Raw genomic sequence first — 21,714 nt, forward strand, 5'->3', positions numbered from 1 at the left:
GACCCCTGAGGAGATAATGGTGGCACAATGACAAGGTGTTTACAACGCTTGCAGATACCATGGAACAGAAAAGAAGAAACAAACATCCAGCCAAAAGAAAATCACTACTGAGCACCACTATCTTTGTAAATAACTATCCTGTTTTCAGGGCGAAGCACATCAGAATCTGCTGCACTCGACCCAGGGATGGGAAATGAAGCGCGACCTGGGGAGTAAACTCCGTGTACACGAGGAGGTACTGTCCATAACCCTGAGACCTGACATTATCAAGTAGTCCCCTGATGAAAAGAAAATCGTCCCATGGAAGGGGGCAAAGTACCAAAAACTTGTCCAGGATTGTTTAGACGAAGGTTGGTCAACACAGCTATTTACAGTAGAAGTGGGATGCCGAGGATTCCCGGCTCAAAGCGGTGAGGAATTTGATAACTAAAGTTGGAATGAGAGGCCACAAAAGTAAAACAGCTGTTGGGAGGTTGGGAGAAGAGGGAAAAACAGCCTCCTATTGGCTCCGGGGCAAGAGGGAGGACATTAACTGGAAGCCTGGAGGAGAGGGGCAGTGGCCTGGTCACTACTGCTGACCCGCCAACTGCAGTGTTGTGGTTAAGGGTTTGGCACCACCTGATGACCTCTCCTCCTGGCCAAGGCAACACCCATTAAAAATGGGTGTACAAAGGCATCTCTGACTCAGGCAAATGTTTACAAATATGTTCTTCATAACAACTTTATATGGGGACAATGCTAATGTAGTCATTATTCCTTTTTATGCTGGCCCCATATGGCAAATCATCACTTAATACCTCTTTAAAGGCATATTTCCTGGTTAGACACAGTACAGTACACAGTACACAGTAGAGTGTTTAGCCGCTAAAGAGACAGCATTTGATAAAGACTAAAAACAGAACTAAAAGGAGGGTGAATATTGGACTTACATCAGTAGGAGTCACACACAATTGTTTCGTAACAAGTTTGCCATATCAATTTAAACAGTGATAATATGTCAATATTGTGTTTACAGTTTGTCTCTGCAGTCCCAAAGTGGGGGAAATATCTGTTAATTAAGTTTATGCTGTTTAAATGTGTTCCCATATATTTATTGTGAGGATTAAAACTACAAACCATGCCTTGACAGTTAAGTCAAGTTATTCTTAAATCCCTCTTTTAGAAGCTATATTTGTATATATGGGTTGCAGTAAGCTCCTTATTAATGTTGTCTTTGGTTAAGAGCAAAACCTACCTGTGAGTTACTGTGGGAAAACCTGCCTTCTACTTGTCTAACCATTAGTCGTGATAAAGCAAAGCACCCAGCTAAGCATTTATGGAAACAACTATTCCAGATATATGCTGACAGCAAATACACAGGGGCCATTAAATAAAATGGATGACGTGAAATGACCAACATAATCGCAACAGCTGGAAGGAGAAGGATCTAAATTGATATAAAGACAGGTAGAATGGCTGATTTGAATAGACTGTGAAAGCTGCTTTTGAAGGTGTGTGGATGTTTGTGCAAGTGTTTGTGTGTAGAACTCTCCCTGCTGAATGCAGACACTAGAGACACTACCGGAGCTGTTAATTTACATTATGAAAGGGCTACATGCACAAGCTGTGCAAAATGTCTTTGAGCGAGACACTTAATCCACCATACAACTTTAATTCAATCTTTATGTAGCAAGGATTATAGTATTTCCAGGGAGGCACACGAATAATCTCACTCTCTGCTGAAAAATGCTGAAATGGAGATAATATAATTGTTTTGGAAACTAGAGGGGAAATTTGTTCATCATGGCTGCAAAGAATAGAGGTGTAGGCTTGAGAGAATGGGATGTTTTGAGAAAGAATGTGATCAAGTATCTAAATTAAAGTAAAAGGGAGCTCACAGATAAACTGTCTACAACCGTTATAAAACCCTTTTCAGCAACAGCAAAAGCAAAATGTGTACTAAAATGGCTATTTAGGTATTGGAAGATTTAGAAGGAACAAAGAAAATGCTCCATTGCTATTGCTTTATCTGTTGCTTCCCAAGCTATTGGTTTAATTGAGAATCTGAGGCTGAAAAAAAACCCAACAGCTCCTCAAATGCCAGATAAAATAAGGAGTGAAAGCAAGGCAAAGGCCTCAGATGTGAAAGCCCAAGGGCTTATCTGAGGATAGGGAAAGGTTCATTGAGCGTGGCGCACAGAAACGTGTTACACAGAGCTGACTCAATTGGCCATTCAGCGTCACAAAGGGCCGTTTCTTGTCTAGAAGATGTATTTCTATCTCGACCTCCGGTAGTGTTCCGCCCCTCTGAACAGGCCCGTTTGTGGGGGCAGATGTCAGTCAGTCGGCCCCCTGAGGAACAGGAGCACTGCTTTGTAGGCAGCCTTGCATATAGCCTGACTGAAAAAAGACAGTAGGGCTAAGCAGAAGCCAGGTTTTTGATTGAAATTGTATTTGGGGCAGTGTTTGAAAGGGGTCAGATCTTTCTTGGAAAGATGCATTACATAGACTTCAGTCAGCAAACCTTGGGGGGGTAAGCTCTGCTAGTGGGCCTATGCTATTTGATATTCTACAAGTCCCTTTATCTAATAAGGGTTTTTTTCCCCCCATCTGCAAACAGTGATTTATTAGGACAGGCTATGTTGAATATGGCAACAGGACTTTGAGTTATGAACCATAAATGCCACTGGTCATCAAGGGAAAGGCAAACACAGAGAGGGGAAAACTAAGAATATGGGTTCCCACGTAATCAAGAGACTAAACATCCAGCCTGGAGATCCCAGTGTCAATCAACACAGTGCACAATTACAATCAAATGTGCTATCTGTGGAACATGTGACCCATGGTCTATTTTTACAACAGCCAAGGAGATGACAGCACTGACTCTCCTAGGGAAAGAAATATGTGTATACATTATCTCACATCAAAGCCTGGGCCGCACAATCCTGTCCTATACCCTTAGCGGTATGTATGTTAAGCTATCTACCATACCTTGATAATGCACAGCGTAGCTTTTTGACTGCTGTTGCTGTTGTGTAAATTTGGGGGCCAAATATTGTTCAGATATATAGATAGCCTTTGTTCATTGTTATTCCATTGCTTCATGGAAGGCTTTACTGTACACAAAGACAGCAAGGGTACCCTCTAGAAAGAAAATGTTTACAGTAAACCTGAGGACACAAGAAATGCCGAAATATGCAAAGCAAAAAGCACCAAAGTCTGAAGTCATCTAAAAATACCCCATTGCTTTCACCCCATTAAAGACAAATAGTTATGACATCAATAAATGATCACAATCATTGGTGCTATGGTAAAAGATTGTGTTAAAATACATTAAACTGACGTGGTATAATTGGAGATAAGCCTTTTTTTAAATGTGTGTTTATGATTGTCAGTTGTCATTGGGCAGAAGGTTGTAGTGAAAGGACACCAGAAACATAGCATTCGCGAAAACACAGTATCAAGACTGGAATAACACAGTAGTAGTAGTAGTAGTAGGTCTTTTCCATTGGCACTTCAGTCAGTGGAGACAACATCACAACATGCCTGGTTCATTTAAATTTCCATTACAAGTTTAAATGCGCCGAGCTGTGCTGAGTCGCGCCGAGTTGCGCCTGACTATTTGTGTAGTTGAGCCAAAGCACGCCCGACCGCCTGGGCTTCGTTTGCTGCAGGTCTGTGTGCGTCTGTTTGCCAAAGGGTGTGGCTGAGCTGCACACACGCAGAGTAAAGAGGCTGAAGCGTGTGCTCCGTTTGTGAGGAGGTTTGTGGATGTGTTTGTTTGTGCTTCGGAATGTACCCGCCATGAAACAATCAGAAAATAACATTTTAATTCTCTGAACACCACTCCCTCTCTTCATTCATTCCTCAGCTCACCAAGACATAAGCCTCATATATACTCTGGAGCGGAGGCGGACTACTTCTGTTTATACTACTTTCTGGAGTCAGCTTGGCGGACAAGTTACACACATGCACAGTAGATTAGTAGGTTGGTGCACAGGTAGTGCTAGTTGCAAAAAACAGGAGGCACGCGGACGTCCGCACAGACCCTACGCGTACCCCCTCTGAGGATGATTTTTTTGTCACGCACACCCTAGCGGACCCTCGCGTACTCGCATAATCCTTGCCATACCTTCAAGCAGGTAGCCCTACTGTAATGGAGATGGAAATCACTGCCATGCTGGTCTGTTGCGCCGAGTTAAACTGAGTCAAGCCAAGCCAGCATGTGTATGGAAAAGGGCTATAGCATAAAGCAATATATTAACCAAAATATTAAAGGTTTTAAAAGTAGATCTTAACACAGGACCTCTCTACAACACGAGGCCTTAAAGGATAATTCCGCCAACCTGGCGCATTTCAAAATAAATGTGGCTACTGTGGCTCTATGGGTCATGCTTTGCACTCACAACCTTTGTTAATAAGACTGAAGTAAATGGGGACTTGCACAAAACAACGTTGATATGAGGCAAGCTGGGCAAGCCATCCCAAAGCTTTCAAAACATTTTTTACAGTTGTCACTGAGTCTGACCGAAGGAAAACACAGAAATAATAGTAAATAGTAAGTGCATAGGAATCTGCACCTGTGGCAACTTGCTGGCTGACCCTCCATATTCATCCTTTCACGCTAGTTTGTTTACCTGACTGACAATGAAGTCAATTTCGCTTTGATGGCCGACAAAATTTATTAAAACAAAGTACGCAGAGGAGTAGCTAAATTAAATGGAAGGGGAGACATGTAGAATGGAGGTAGAAAGACAACAGGACTGTCCCAAAAGACAGCAAACGTCAAGAAGCTAGTGGTCTTCCTGCTCTCACTGCTCACCACAGCAGACTGGCGAGAAAAACTTTTGCTGCAGAGAGCCAGACTTGGAAAACAGATAAGGCCACTCGGCCCAAATGGTCCGTTCTCCATATGGATTAAGAAAAAGCCATTACAGCCTGTGAGACACTTTGCAGGTAGCTATAATTGCAGCTTTACTCTTAGCAAAGTGAGACAAGTTTTTGAAATGATTCATGTAAAATCATGTGTATTTGGAAAGCCGTACATTTTTTTGTACGAGTTGGAGGTAGTGCAAAATTAACATGGAGCCACAATAGTCACTGTAATGGAAAACACAGCCGGTTGGAATAAACCGGAAATGTCCTTTAAGATTAGTTACAAATGGAGGAGATGCCACTAGGAAATGGTTCGGCATTTTGGGAAACACATTTATTCCCTTTCTTGCTGTAGGTTGGATGCATGCTTAATCTGAAGCTAAAACCAGCAGCAAGTTAGTTTAGCTAAGCATAAATGCTGGGAAATGGAGGAAAGAGCTAGCCTGGCTTTGTTGGTGACGAAATGCGCCTGAAATCTGTAAAATATCCAGTGTCAAAAATGAAAAGTGTTATGGGGCATACTATTTATTGGCCTGACTTGCTGGAGTCCTCTAGTCACCATGAGGTTGCCAGGCAACCAACGGACAATCCAGAAGGTAACAGCACCCGCCCAAGAAATAGTCCAGTTCTTTTATATACGGTATTATAACCCCTTTTCATTTCAGTTTATATTCAGTTAATTAAATTAGGGCCCCCGTGGGTCTGGGTTCCTGGGGCAGTTGCCCTTTTGCCTGGTTGGTAAAGCTCTGGATCTTATGCTTCTTCAACAAACCTACCTAGCAGCTGCACTCCACGGGTCAGACCGTATACATCGATGAGGGCCCAGAGGGGCTCAGCTGTGCGGACTCCGCTGAAGAACAGCATGGGACTGGACTCGTTAATGCGGTAGAAGACTCTGCCCTTCTTGTCAACCCAAAAGGCGATAACGTTGCCCTCATTGGCAAACTCCTCAGGCAGGGCCTTGGCCCAGAAGCCGCTCTGGGAGACCAGGTCGGGGCAGGCGTACTTGGGCAGGTTGTCTGGATTTATCCTGGATGGGTCTTTGGAGGTGAAGCCCAGACGTAGAGCCCCACTCCAGCAGCACTGCTTTTTAGTAATCTGGGGAGAAGAAAACCAAATGTAGCTTTATTAATTTATTTGGAAAATATTTGATTTAAGATTTGATATAAATAGTGCAGTGCTGGTTTCCATTCCATTGCAGACAATGTAGTTGAATCTTTCTCGTGGGACTCAGTATTTTAAGCGTGAACCTAAAATTAAAGTCAATAGTATGGTTTAAAAGTTCCCAGACTTTCCGGAGCTCAAGTGCTCCACTCTGACATGAAATACCTTGAGGCGAACTTGCTCATACAGCATTATGGGCCTGTTGCAGAAGGTGATGGCATTGCAGAAACTGGCCTGCCTCTTGACTGTCTTCTGGGCAAGGTCCATGACGATTTGGGATCCCTTTGCATTTGGATGGAAGAGGAGTGGGCTGATGGGAAGGGGACCACCAACGCTGCCACACTGGATAGGCAGGCACCTCTTGGGTTTGTGGTGACATCGGTGCGACGTGGATGGGAACGGGCCACCGAGGGAGTCTGAGGCAGAGAGAGACAGAAGAAGAGCAAAGCACAAATGGAGATGAGCTCTACTGTGAAATAAACATGTCCTAATTTGGAGCAGGACGTCAGGTTCAGTCAGTCAGTTTGTTTTGAATTTGATGAAAAGCTTTGCATCACAGAAAATAACATCAGATAGTACCGCATAATTTAACCTTTCTGAGTTCTTGTTTTTGGGTTCTTTAATGATTATTTGTGAGCAACGGAGTAATAAGCTAATCAGCCATAATCACATTGGGCTCTGCATGGTGAAAAACAAATTTCCATGCAGGTCAACATTGCAAAACATGACAGAAATGATGCTCTTCAGTTCTTGACATGCTGAACTGTTCCCAGACAAACAGCCATTTAGAAAGACAATGGATGTGATAAGATGGTCCATGTCACCCATTCGGTTGGGCATCTGTCACCACAAGCCTTTAGTAGAAGCCATGCGCTGGCTGGCAGTATAATGCAGTTTCAACCTATTGCATAACAGATATTAATAACCATCCATTATTTGGCTAAATTGAAATTGATTGAGACATTACTCTTGTATAAAAAACAGTGGCCCACAAAATAAATCCATCACAAGTTCCTAACAAGACTAAATATCACACATCACACTGTCATGTGCCTCATCCCAAAATCCAGCAGTTCTATGGCTGTTTGCCAAGAGTCAAGAAAACATGCAGAGGAAGGCTTCACTGACTTGATAATTAGATGCATCAGCAGTAAATGTGTCTGAAAAGAGTCTGGGGGATATGGCCATGATTAAGCAGCTACTAGAAACAACATGGGGCAGTAGAGCTGGTCGTCCACTAATTTCATGGCAGTTCGATCCCCGGCTCCTCCTGTTCACATGCCAAAGTGTCCCAGGGTAAGACACTGAACTCTAAGTTGGGTAAGCACATTCCAGTATTTTGTGGTGAAGTAGTAATTTATATTCATTCTCTCAACTTGTCTGCTCTACTTTTGCATCCAGTTAGTGATCCACATTTTCCTCAAAAATCTCACCTGGATATTTTGTATCCGTCTCCCTGCTGTGATGCGTTATGCCCTATTCAAGCTACTTTCAGAGGAGAAATTGGTCTGTCTCTTTTTTGACTGATTTTTCCCTGTATAATATAGGACTAGGAAAAAAAACTATTTTTTTCAAATCCGAGGGACTGATCCATCAACATAAACATCAACAACACTCGAAGTTTACCTGGATGTATAAGTTAGTGAAGTTTCATTCCTCCCCTTAGCAGGTGCTCGCTCACAAAAATAAATAGCTATAATTGAAAATGTCAAAGTAAAATCGTAGTTAAAATTCAGTTAATGGTGATTTGGACTCGCTCTGTACCCACTGCCATAATCACAGAGGACAGTTTGACAAACAGAAAGATGAAAGCTAACATCGTGTAAGCAGATGTCCTGTGGAGTTCTGATAAGACCGTGCAGCTAGTCCTAAAAAACAGCACTCTTTGTGTTCTCCCTTTCTCTTTGTCTCCCTCTCGTCTTTTTTTATGACGCTTCTATTTTTTCACCCTAAGCGTGTCTGCCGTTCAAGCTGGCCTCAGCCTAAAGAGCATCGTTAAGGCCTTTTGTCTTAGGCAGAGCCACAGGAGAGCAGTTGTTGAATGTGGTGCACGTGGTCCTGGGCAGATTGAGCTGAATGCATTACCGGGCTCTAAAGAGGCACAGCTGCTGTGGAGAGAAATAGGCTATGTGTGAATTCATGTTCCTTAGCAACCCCTCAGATCTAAAGGTCTTGATCAGTGCACTCTTTTACTCTGTGGCTATCAGCTAGGATACAACAGATGCCTTTTGTTTACTCAGACACAACAAAATTATATTTATAGTCTCACATTCTAGCTTTTTGCAACTCAGCCTGTGCACACTTTGGCTAGCCGAGTCGATTCAAACAAAGGGAAATATCCATGTATGGAACAATACTAACATCTTTGCTTATTTGTATCATTCTGATAGATCTTTTAATCCTATATTTTACCAAATCTCTTGACTAGCAACACATCCTTAAAGACACAACAGCTTTGCAGGATATACTGACTCATACCTTGTAACAAATGAGTTAACTGCTGAGCAGCTATTCCCGATTAAATGGGATTTACGTGTCTTTAAGTGCTTTGTGACATTTTGACCCATCCTGTTATCCAAGTTAAGTACAGGAAGAGGGAGAGTATGGCTTCTATGTTTATCCCATTGCATTTACAGTTCAAACTTCCTGTTTCACATTTTATCTTCTACACAGGTATTCTGTAGCAACACGTCAACACCAACGCCACCTCATATGGTATTTGCCTGAGGGCTATAGTCTGTCCGAACATGGCCTCAGAGTATGTGACAGTAAAATATGAGTTAAGCTTTGTATTTTTTTTTTTGTAGAACTTTGAGCAAAATAAGGTTTTTATGTGTGGGGTTATTTTCCCACGTAGCATTTCTACTGTTTAAGATTCAGGGTTTACTCTTAAATCATATGTTGTAGTTATAAGTTATTAGACAGACCAAAGCAGCTTCAGCCTAAAGGCTTCTCCTCGCCATTCAATTACCTCAGCAACACAAATCCTGACGTATGCTCATGACAACATAGCCCTAGATGCGACCCCTTGATGTAAAAGCCTTGAAAACGGCTCCTGTTAACATCAATCTGACAGCTGCCTCTGAAAAACCTCTGTTTGTGCACACAGCTTTATGCGTGTTATCTGGTAAAACAGCCTCAAAGGAGACATTCTTCCAAAGGTCAAGGATGTCTTATTATGAATAAATGGGATGAAACACTTGTATTCCTCTGCCCCGAAGTATAGAGGTCTTTATCCAACTAATAACAACACACACTCGACAGCTCCAATCCCTCGACACAATACACAGGCTCGTGTGCGGCTAATACCTGTCATACACCAATGAACATCCCCGTGGAGCAGAAAGCTAATCTCTCACCAGTTAATTTGGCTGACGACGTGAGTGAGAGGTGAGCTGTCTGTGTGTTCGTGTGTGTGCATCAGTGTGTTGTTATTTGTTTTTTTTATCTAGAGTTACGCAGTCGTTACCAACCAACCAACCATCAGCTAAGTGGTTTACCATGCAAATAGGATTTGATAGGTGGGAGAAGACTATTCAAAGATTTGCTCCGTATTTGGAAATCAAATGTCTTACTTGCTCCGGGGAACAACTGTAAAAGCTATTCTCCATATTAAAAGTTCTCATAAGGTAACAGTTAAGCTGTATTACATACAATTAAAAAAATATTATTTGCAAATAAGCCATGCTTGGTGTTTTTCAAATGCAATGAAACGCTGACAGGGTGTGGTGTAAAAGAATACTAAACAGCAGATGGAGAGTATACGTACAAGTATATTCATTTCCATCTAAAGTGTGTGTAAGTAATCCTCTTCTATTGTGATCTAAGATGCAGCAACCCCCCCCCCCCCCCCCCCCCCCCCCCCCATGTGTCTACAAGGTAGCCTGAAACAATAGACCGTTGAGGCAGACCCTCCACCATATATAACCATTATGCCTACTATTAGCATGGAAACATGATGAGTCTGTCACAACAGCAGCGCTGCTTATGTAGCACAGGTAGCCCACATAGCAACCCACACCCTGTACCTGTTGCTATGTAAAGCCCAGCTTAACACTCATCCTCAGAGACTTGGAGAGAGAATACGCAGGCACACACACACACACACACACACACACACAGGCTGTGTGAATCTATAATAGTCTCTTACCATAATAGTATTCAAGACATTTGGAAATATGCAAGCATGCAGGCTAGTGTTGGGTGTAACATAAAATAAACTCTTAGATTAGCATTTCAAGTGAAACTTATCACTGTGTACAGATGTAGCCATTAGTGTAAATTATTGTTAATGTACTACCGTACTTTAGATCCATCAATCTTGGACTGTTATGGCTAAACACTCATTTTCTTCTCTTGCAATAACTGCAAGCATTACCATCTCAGGAAAGATAAAAGCACAAATTTCCTCTTTTACAAAAGGTTACCAATGTAAAATGTTACTCTTTCTGCTCAAGTTCTTTATTTGATTTTGCTCTCCGTTGACAGTGTCATTTACTACACTGCCAACGAGCCTGGAGGGCAATGACAAACACAATCTTAATGATGTTTACATAGCAGTGTCTAGATGATGTATTCAGTCCCACTGACTCATGACAAAATGGCATTTCAGCCTGTTTCACACCAACTGTGAAATGAATCACGCAATAATAGCAACGATTAATCACACACGTTATCATTTAGGCTTACGTGCTTAAAAATACAGCTCAGGCAAGATGGCTTAATGTACTCTATGCCCTGGCAGAAGCTCACAGCTAATGTATGGTGCCTTTTACACTGACCCTTGTTTTCACAGCGTCTTACTGTTCTTACTGAGCTCCAAAGTTTCTGGCATGTGTGTTTATAGATGTGGACAGATGCTATGGAGATACAGGTTGAGTGTGAAACTCAATAGGCTGTGTGTTTCTCAATGACTCAATGAGTACTGTGGTGATAGTAACTGTACCTGTAGCTGCTATTCTACCTGGGGACACTCATTACAGACTCATAACTCATTATGTTGGTAGTAACCAAAGGGCTTGAAGGGCTGCTAGGCAACATCATGACAAATCTATTGATTCGGTGTTGATGCATTGATAGATGACTCGTGCCCATGGTAATGTTGCATGGTGGGGGGTTTCCACAATGCCACTGGTCAGAGCTGTATCAAGTGATCCTGTCAGTTAATGATTTACTCTAGATTAGCAGCTATTTGGTGGCATTAGACTGACCTAATTTGAGGCTACTTCTTCATTCATCCTGAGATTGTCTTCATTTTAGCCACTTTTATCTGTTGTCCAGAAGCAGATTGGGTTTGTAAAAAAAAATATTTATGATCTCACAAGTGCCTATGTTCTGCCTAAAATAAAATGTTTGCCTGGAGCTTGCTCTTCCTTCTTTATTGGAACGTACATAGGTCTGTTGCAGAGACAGCACAGTCTGTGGAAACAATGGATTTAAAAGAGGTCATATTCTGCTCATTTTCAGGTTCAAAATCTTATTTAGGGGTTGTACCAGAACAGATTTACAAGGTTTAATTTTCAAAAAAAAACACCATATTTTTGTCAAACTGCACATTGCTGCAGCTCCTCGTATCACCCTGTGTTGAAGGCTTCGTTTTAGCTATTGAGTGATACATCCTATCTCTACAAGATCTTTGTTGGGAGCTTCAAGCTTAAGGACTACTAGCCAATCAGAAGCAGAGTAGGGCGGGTTGTGAGAAGCCGGTAAATACAGCTTCGGTTCAGCTGTATATCCCCTGACCAGCTTAGCAACATAGACTGGATCAACAGTTTCAGAGTGGTGAGTTATTAATCTGTAACAAAAGTATCATCCATAAAGTTTTAACTGAGCTCTGTCTCTACATCACAGTAACAACTTTATGTCCACTGACTGCCTGGAGGGTAGCTAGTGTTTGGAAGGGAGAGGAGAGGCAGTAGGTGGATGTCTTGTCACTGTGTGCTGTGGCTCAGTGTTTTTCCACCGGTGTTTTTGAGGGCGTGTCGGACTATCAAATATTACGAGTGCGTGTTTTGCTGTGACGTCGCAGGAATCAAAGGGAAAAGGCTGGACCACAAACGAGCTTTTCAGAGCAGAGTTTTCTGTGGCAGATGGGAACTCCCTTTGGGCTGGACTTTGGGCTTTTTCACTTTGCAAACCTGTTACATGCACAAAAAATAAATATAACTCAGTAAAGGAGAGGGAAAAAACCAAAAAGCCTAAAATGACCTCTTTAAACATTGGTTTCAAGAGAATAACCTGCAGATTAATTGTTAATGAAAGTAAAAGTTTGTTGTCCCCTAGGTTGTTTCGCAGCCAGTTAAAACGCAGAATACAGACCTGAGCACGAAACATAATAAATACATAAAACATATAACAAAATATATATTATAAGAAGTGGCAACTAAATAACTTTATTTACTCTTTACTACCCAAAGGACTATTTATCTCTAGTTTCCTGTCCTGGGTTACCCTGCTGTAGAGATCCTCTGCTATCAATAATTCACTGCACACTGACCTGGCAGTGACAAGTGAGACACATGGGGACGAGTCTGGCTGACGTCATCCACTATGGCCCACTAGTCTTCCTGCTGTTACCACGTTCTCCTGATGAGCAGGATTACGCAACAGTAATCAATAAGTAATAATATCGTGAGGCCCCATACAATGGAGCACGATGCAATCCAGTGACGTTCTTTGGCAGTGACAGAGAGCAGGCTGGTGGAGAGGCGTAATGATATGCAGTGTGTATTGACTGAAAGCAGGCAACATGCAATTCAGTACTGGCTGGAAGTAATAATGTGAGCACTGCCTTGAAGGTGACCTGTCATGAGGAAGAGGCTGAAAGGACTGGCTGCAGACACACGTAAACAGACAGATAGACACAGACACACATGATTTGATGAAAGGGTTGGGTTGCGCACGTGTATATGTGAGGGGATCTCGCCACTCTGTGTTGATGTAGGTGACAGACTTTTGCCCCAGAACATGCTGCCCTCAGTCAAACGAAGTAAGAATTACATGGACCACACTGACACACACTCTTAACAATGTCACCTGACCCTGGGACATATGTTTCAGTCACTCCACAGCAACTGTCCAGGCCTGATTAAACCTCTGTCTTTCTAGCTGCACACAAATAGAAAGAGGGGAAAAAAAGATAGAGGAAGAAGAAAAAGGAAATATTTTCAATGGTGGCTTGTAGCTTGCACACCGTATTAACTATCCATTGCCTTTATTTGGCATTCAGATAAGCCACAACAATACTGAGATCCCATCAGATTCTAGGAACTTTACTTTGTTATGTGGCATATTTTCAGCTCAGTCTCCGCTTTACATTTGGACACCGAATCCAATTCACATCTAGAGGAGCCAGACGCTCCATCGAATCAGCCTGTGCAGCCTCAGACTCTGGCCCACTTTCAGTCAATCGGGAGCACAGAAGTGGAGCTCCCACACACTTGGCAGACCAAATTATGCAACCAACTCAGCACACACTGTTTGGATGTGCTCTGGTACCTCACACCTGAGAACAACAGCCTGCAGAGGTGCAACTTGAGAAAGCATAACATGTTCCTCAGTACCTCACACCTTTTTCATATCTATGTATAAACAGTGAGTAGTAATAAGAACAGTGACAGCTCTGAGGATAAGAGATTTCAATTTAGGAAGTTTTAGTTCTTCGACAGCTGCAAGCATGGAGGAAAACAGCACTGGGAGGGTTAAAATGTGATGAAAACCTGGTTTCTTAAACTTTGCTCTGTCTTCTCAGTTCTATAAGAAGCAGCAGAAGCAAAGTGATGCTTTCTATCAATGGCTGTGGGTACCCATGGCAACGCTTGTACTTTTATATTACATTTCGTTCAGTCCTCTCTTCCATTTAGGATTACCAGACTTTTTCCCATTCACTTGTAACACAGCTTTTCTAAATGTAAGTTAGTGATTATCACACAGCTGAAATGAATATTTGATTCTTGAAGACCTCTGAAAACATCACGAAATCACATGTATGTTATGATTTTAATTTTGAGAACAAACGTTTTAGTCGTGTTTAAAGACTGAAGACAGATAATACAATAAAAAACTATTTTAGGCTAATAATCAATTTCAGACACAACATATAATGTCAAATTACTGATTGATGGCCTAATTAGCATTGTAATATGTGGTATAATGTACAGAACTCTTGTTAGTATTGCGAAATATGTTCCAATAATGACAAGCTCACTGTGTATGTTTTATAAAGAACTTAAAATGAGCCAAATACTCAATGCCAATTGAGTTATAAATGAAGTTCAACAGCAAATGTTAACAACTATAAAGTTCACAGGTGTGGGTTAAGCTGCCAAAAAGGCAAGGTAATGGACTTTTTTCAAAGCAGACATTTTGGCTTGTGATAGTAGGAGAAGCACATGTGTAATTAATAACATTAATTAACGAGTCAATTGCATTGAAGTGTCTGAGTAACCATTTCAGTGAGCCAGCATGCATAACACCATGATGTCTATTGAAGAACAGAACTAATGAAGCAGGGGGGGATTCAAAATATTTGCTGTGTAGATGCAACAGCTGCGTCATAGACGTCTGGCATGTAGAAGAACATAAAGAGGACCTAATAAACAAATAAACAAAACAGCAACAAAATCCGCAAACTTGTCAAAATGGAGGAATGTTACAATGGCAAACTATAAACCATGATTGTAAAGGCAATCTAATTTATTTACAAGGTGATTCTGATACAATCCATTCCATCAGGACTGTGTGGCAAGGAAACAGCCCGAGTCTAAAAGCCAGAGGGAAAAAATGTGGACCATTTACAATGTTTATGATCTACAGAAGTGGATTAACCACTGTACACTGGTATTGTAGAAGCTCAGATCCTTGTCTTGTCAACAAATTCTTTCAGAAATAAGGGGGCACACTGACACAAGTCAGGGAAAGATTACAACTGCAAATGTTAGCCTAAACAGTAGCCTCAACCAGATACAGTTTTGTATCCCTAAGTGGCTGGTAATTTAGGGATGAAAATGGACCTGTGGGTAGAGTTCAGAGATCTTTTGCAAAATTCTCCTAAATTATACCAAAATTGTGCCTGTCTTGTAAAATTGACCAATTAATACGGAGTGAAATGAGTATTAGTCCTGAGGGATCCATGTTTTCACAAGGGTACTAAAGGGAACTTTAGATTTGATTTTTCAGTTTACATACTGCTAACTGAAAAATCAAAAACTCGCCTGTTGAATGTCAATATTTACACGGTGAGCCCATAAATCAGGTAATATTGTATTTGAATGCAAACACCTTACAAAAAGTTATTTAATTAGGTGTTTGACCTTGATCCCAAAGAGAAGGAGCTATAGCTTCCTCATCCTACTGTCTTAGTCTGTCCCTCTAATTGGATTTATCTTGGGGCTTTAATTAGAATGATCAGGTGGTCAACAGCAGAAAAGGCTGCGGAAACCTCCCATAGGTCCCATCGCCCCATTGGTTCCCTGTGGGACTATTTGTTCAGAGTTTGCTATTATGTTCTATTTTGTAAATGTAGAGAGAAAGAGAGAAAGTGAGAGAGAGAAAGGGGGAAAATTAACTATTTTTATTGTAACAAAAATGAAGATGTTTATTGCTGCTTGTGGCCTCAGGGATCATCAAACAAGACACGCAGGGCCTGAAACTGGCCTACATTTTTGCCCATAAACCTACACAGAAACCACACTGTTGACTTCCACTGGTTATTAACTGACAGTAAAGCCACAAAGTCCCCAGGAGGGAGACCTGAAAACCTGAAGACACACATAAAAACACCCAAACACTACCTTACTGCAAGACCAAAACAAACCGTTAGAATAAAGGATAACGAAATAGGAAATCAACGTGTGTGTCTCTTCATTAATGAGGGGTTTCGGGGGGGGAAACCGCACCACAGCACGGAGCAAAGGGAAACCCACAACTTTCCATTCTTCACTGAACAGGTCACAGGATCTTCGTTAGAGCGCAAGGAGATGGCGAGACCCTGTTTGTAGCAACGCCTTCATCAAAAGACCAGAGAATCACAGCTGTACGTCTCGAGACCCCTATTGTGATCACCGGAGTGACGTAACTGTGACCAAAGAACAGGCTGTAGTAGCAATATGGTACCTGAAAACACAGCTAATAGGCTATATGAATTTAACACTTAACCACTTTTCAGAACCAAATGACAAAAACTGAACGTACTGGCCTACACAAGACTGTGTTACATTTTAATATACCAAAACATTACAGCCAAAAATGTATAAGTCTTACCGTAAAAGGCATTTCGCGTTATCTGCCCACCCATTGCTTTATTCCCGTAGAGTCTGCTTATCGTCTGTATGGATTATTCAGACGCTCTCGTTGCACAGTCCAGCGCTCGTGACATGATTGCACGTTCGCATCCGAGGGCAGCCTACCGCTCCTTTCCTCCGAATAGATGCAAACACTGGAGACAGAGACCCACACCTCCTTCTTGTGAGCGTAGAGACACATCCGTAAAGGCAACTCCCCCCCATTCACTGAGCGCTCTCCTGCCTCCAGTCCCAATCACTCACACTCGCATTTACATAAAAGGTGGAGACTGGCTGAGCGCCTTTAACGCTGTCACTGCCAAGCCAAGTCCTGACAAGGAGTAGGCCTATTTATGGAGGTGGGGAAGTTTCATGCGAAGATGTAGGCCCTTTTGACCTGCATTCATATTGATCCGTTTGCAGGATTTAGACCAAGAAGTGTAATAACATTAATGAATGAAATCGATTACACTGTAAACTGTTCCACATAGACTTTGTTGTTTCAAAAATCTGTCTGAGGCAAAGTATGGACCCACAACCTCAGAGAGCAAGCGGCCACATTCTTTGCTCTCAGCACTCACTCTTCCACCTTACATACTTCTTTATGTGCTCCAGGCCCCTGGCAGACAGACTGGGTGACCCCTCAAGAGTCAGGCCTCTGACTCCAGCTGTCATCACGTATCCATGGTGACCTCATAGCCCTCAATCTCAGACACCACTGTGTGCAGTTTGGGCCTAAAGCTGCAGGCTCTTAGATAGTGGCACTGTGAAGGACAGGGTAAGGTAAAGTAGATATATCTAATTTCATATATACTTTTGTTTATATATATATATATATATATATATATATATATATATATAAATTAACATATACTGGCTGAAAGCTAGGAATACATAATTACAGTTGTGAAAGATATTTTTCCTATATAATATACAAGAGGCTTATGCTTTCTGGCAGAGATTTAGATAAGATGATCACGATCACTCAATATATGATGTTATATATGTGATATGTGATATATGATATATGCATTCTACATAGTATTTGTTGTACCTCATACTGTGAACTTTTGCACATTCTCTGGTCAATATTTTGCACATCCCTGCACTGAACTGTACAGCTCTTCTAAAATCAGATATGCTGTACATACTCATTAATATTCCTAATTTCTTTATTGTCATTTTTTATTTTCTATATATTTCTTGACTTTTTGCAGTATGTTCATCATTGTGCGCCAACGCAAAGCAAATTCCTTGTATCAGAAAACCTATTTGCCAATAAAATAAGGTACTCACTATGCAAAATGGCACAATTCAGAGTGTTATCAAATATTTATTACTGATAAATTAACAGGCAGGTGGAACTCATTAACAATATTTTCTTCATGTACAATAGGATATTTTAATCTGTTCTATTCTGTCTACTATTTTTCATTACATTTTCAAGTAATCATATGTTTTACACATACAAGTTTAATCTAAAAGTTACTATAATGGCAGCTGTCAGATAAGTGTAGTGAAGTTAAAATTGTAAAATTGCATTTAAGTACAGTGCTTGCGTAAATGTAGTTAGTTACATGTCACCACTGGATAATTATCAATTTCACAGCATTTCAGTCACAGTTGCATCATGTTCTATTAAAATGATCGGCCATTGATTCTAGATTGTGTATCGTTTATGTTTTCGAAAAGAAATCTTGTATATAAAAAGTAAGTTTAAATTTTATTGGGATAAGGAGACAATTTTGCCATTTAGAGACATGATGAAATGAGATGCTGAGTGAGTGTTAAACAACTGGCTGCATTACACTGTACATTCATGTTTATGTTTAAAACATTACCCACTAAATCCTGCAGGTAATAATATTTACATGTTCCCATTCCCCCCATCACTTTTAATGATTATGACCATGTAACCATAACAAATACTGCAGCCTGGCTGGGATGGTGATCAAAATGAAATCAGGAGCACAACCTCAAGGTTTGGTTTTGCTAAATGAGACACTGTAGATACACACATGGTGCACACATTTGAGGTGAAGACAGTTGATGGAAAGTGCTCAAAGCACAATGAGAGCCTAACCACATTTGGTTTCATGTATCACCTCGGCAGACAATTGAAAAAAATCTGGGTTCAGGATTTTTAAAGAAGCCTAGTTGACTTAAGCCAATGCAAGACAACTTTCAAGACACCACAAGCAACAAAAATCAAAATTGACTTCCTGAGTTAGAGCAAAGTAAAAATAAAAAAAGCAATTCCATTGAAGTTTGATAGGTTAGAGTAAGAATGATTAATTAACAGCATGGAAGGAGCTAAAGTTTTGGTCCTGGATAAATTATATTTGGAGAAAAAGCTGTGATATAAGTATCACCAACAAGCCAGGTGAGTCTCCCCACTGGTAACATCATTATCACATCACATCACTAAGGTATAACAACTTTTTGGCTTGCAATGGACGCGGCTGCAAGAAGGATGGTGACTGGACAGACAACTTTCAGTTTGACTTTATAGTCACTATGTCATGTAACCTTGCAGATACAAACTAAAGGAAGGGGCTGAAGTAAAGTGCACTTCCTTGTCGTGCTTGACTTTGGTACTGCACACAAATGGATTGCTAGAACATCCTTCCTTTGTACAGAACCTTTTACTTCCTGTTTTAATAATGCAGCCACCGCTCTGTCGGCCTTAACCTTTAAACAAGAAAGCTTCCTTTGGCCTGCAGTCCCCTCTGCAACATGATTGAGGTGAACTTCTGAGAGTTTGTACATTAAATTGCATTACATAACCTAGATAATGCGATGCGGCTCATGGTTCAATGCAGTTCAACTGGTATCAGAGGAGACTATACATCTTCAGCGGATACACTGCCTTTGTGACTATTTATAAGTTCTATGTATGCCATTTATTTCATCCATATCTTCTTGGCTGATGGGGACTTCTCTGGCTAATACCACAAGCATCAACATATGTTATTCTGCTCTGTTCTGTTTAGGTTTGGTGTGCTCTAGCTGAACTTACTATTTCTGACAGTCCCTTTAGAGATAACTGGTGTTTGCACAGAATAAAGGCTGCAGATATTTGGATTTATACAGTATTAATGTGGATTTCCAACATAAGCACATATGCTTTTATTGCATGAACAGTTTTCTTTCTTGCGTCAATGTGAATGACATGACAATTACAGCTACTCCACTCTGCCCTAACTCACCTGAACAGTCAAAAAACATGAACACAACATAGGAGCTGTATTCCAGCCTGTGTCAAGCTTCAAGTTCCATCACACTCACATCTCTGATGATCTTACCTTTCCATTACTTCCTAATACTGAGCCTTAAGAAAGCTCACCTGTGTCCCAGGATCCCGGTGGGCTTCTACCCTGTACTATTGAGAGCTTACTCACAAACTGCATCTCAGTGTGGTATGGTAACCGCTCTGCATCAGACTGCCCAACGGATCACCGCCACCCAGTTACCCACCATCTCAAACACTTATCAAAAGCACCTCCTGGGCAAGGCAAGAAACCTCATGAAGGATGCCCCCCCAACCAGGGACTTTTTACCCTCCTACCATCTGGCAGGCGTTACAGGAGCCTACGCTCTTGCACCAGCTTCTTCCCTGAGGCTGTGACCCTGCTGAACTACACACCTTCAATCCAATTGCACCTTGTATTCATACTGCACTGTTCACAGTACTTTAACATACAGTTATTGCGTTATTCGCACACTATTGATATTTTTGACTGAACCCCTACACTGTTATAATACAACAATATTACTCTACATTAACCAACCGGTTATATAACCTAATGTGAATGTTGTTGTACTTGATGCTAACTGCATTTCGTTAGCTCTGTACCAATAGTTTGCATAATGACAATAAATTTAAATCTATCTAATTTTAGCTGCGTGTCTATGTGTGTCTCATTTTGTCTTCCTCTATGTTCTTTGCACTGTGCGTAAGTGAATTAAGAGCTACTATAAAATTTAGTCATATTCCTTGGATGTGTAAAGATACTTGGCCAACAAAGTTGGTTCAGATTCAGGTATCTGCCTTTTTAATGGGTTAAAATAGTTAAAATAAAAGCAAGTTGGGATAAGATGACAAAGAGACCAGTCAAGCAAGACAAAAAGCTGAAAAACGTCACTTTATGGCATCAAAAACATGGGTCCATTTCATTCTTATCTTTTTTTTTACCAACAGACCAACAGATAAGAAGACCACATTCTACTCTTTGACTTGAATTGTTAATTCTTTCAATAATGTAAAATCACCATCTATGTAAATATTCGCTGGCATGTGATGTACTCACACCCACAGGCCTTCGTCTCCACTTCATACACAGTAAAGATGGGACAAAAGATGAGGATGAAATACGTATCAATACACATTTCACATGTTTATTAGTTTGTTGTCATTTTAGATGTGACATCTGAATGAGAGATCTTTCTGTGTCTGCAGTTAAAGTGTTTCTTGGTTTTTTGAAATTGAGTACAGCCATCAGACATCACGTGGCTGCAGTGATCTGACATTGTGGCTGATGATTAACCAACCTACATTGCCACATGTCCCGGCATGCTTCCGGCTTGACAGCAGCTGGAGAACAGACACGAGCAAGGTTTCCACGACAACCACTGCTCGAAAGGAATTACGTACAGCTAACAAAGATGCATATGTAAGCACACAGGGACACACACACACACACACTCATCAGTCCATTAGTCCAATGAAACAGAGTCAATGAACAGTAACTATACAGTTAGACAAAAAGAGACAGAGTATTCAGAAGAGTAATACAACAGCAAGGTGTGAGCTGAGCACGACGTATATCAAGTATACCAATCTACAGGGGCGACATAACATCCTGCCAGCAGAAAGGGGCCTGCTGCCTCTTTGTAAGTGATTTGTGTGGAAGTGAAAGGGAATCTGGCAGCAGATGCAGAGTGGCAGGGAGGTCAGCAGAATGGGCCTCCTGCAGTTGGTGTTGCCTGAGAGTGCTGTTCGGCTTGTGTGTAAACAAAACCTCCTATTCAGCGCAGCCACTGGAGCTGCATCACAAGGCCATTTGTAATATGAGTAAAGGTGGAACCTCATATAATCCAGAAACAGGACAATATCGAGAGAGAAGGGAGGAGAGGTGGAGAAACTGCACTTAATCTTTGCTAAAGTGACTATGGATCATTATGTAATCTGAAGTAGAGAAAATGAGAAACATGGAAAGACTGAGGTGGGAAAGGTGAGAGATAACGAGTAGGGGGCATTTGCACAGTGGCTGCAGCAAGCATTGGAATAATGATGGTCTCCTCCTTTCATAAATCCAGCCTTATTGCAAATCCCTTTCTTTCTATTCTGAGACATGCCCTCAGCAGGTATTCCAGATATCTACACTCTTAGTTATTAGCAAAGGTGAAAGTTAGT

General features: G+C 41.3%; 1 protein-coding gene across 4 annotated transcripts in view; it reads right to left on the reverse strand.

The window, feature by feature from the left end:
- Positions 1 to 21,714, reverse strand: part of neurl1aa (neuralized E3 ubiquitin protein ligase 1Aa) — a 76,456-nt gene that overhangs the window by 25,303 nt on the left and 29,439 nt on the right. For 3 of the 4 annotated variants that reach the window (XM_038714560.1, XM_038714559.1, XM_038714558.1), the window contains exons 2-3: positions 6,184 to 6,434; positions 5,631 to 5,952 (exon numbers count right to left, since the gene is read on the reverse strand). In XM_038714560.1, the coding sequence (XP_038570488.1) occupies positions 5,631 to 5,952; positions 6,184 to 6,434 (573 nt within the window). Of the gene's footprint in view, positions 1 to 5,630; positions 5,953 to 6,183; positions 6,435 to 16,278; positions 16,523 to 21,714 lie in introns of those variants that run through there. The other variant, XM_038714561.1, reaches the window with a different exon arrangement.

This window comes from Micropterus salmoides, unplaced genomic scaffold (assembly GCF_014851395.1).
Source record: "Micropterus salmoides isolate LMB-PRFRI ecotype aquatic unplaced genomic scaffold, ASM1485139v1 Ms_hic_scaffold_12, whole genome shotgun sequence".
Lineage (NCBI taxonomy): Eukaryota > Metazoa > Chordata > Actinopteri > Centrarchiformes > Centrarchidae > Micropterus > Micropterus salmoides.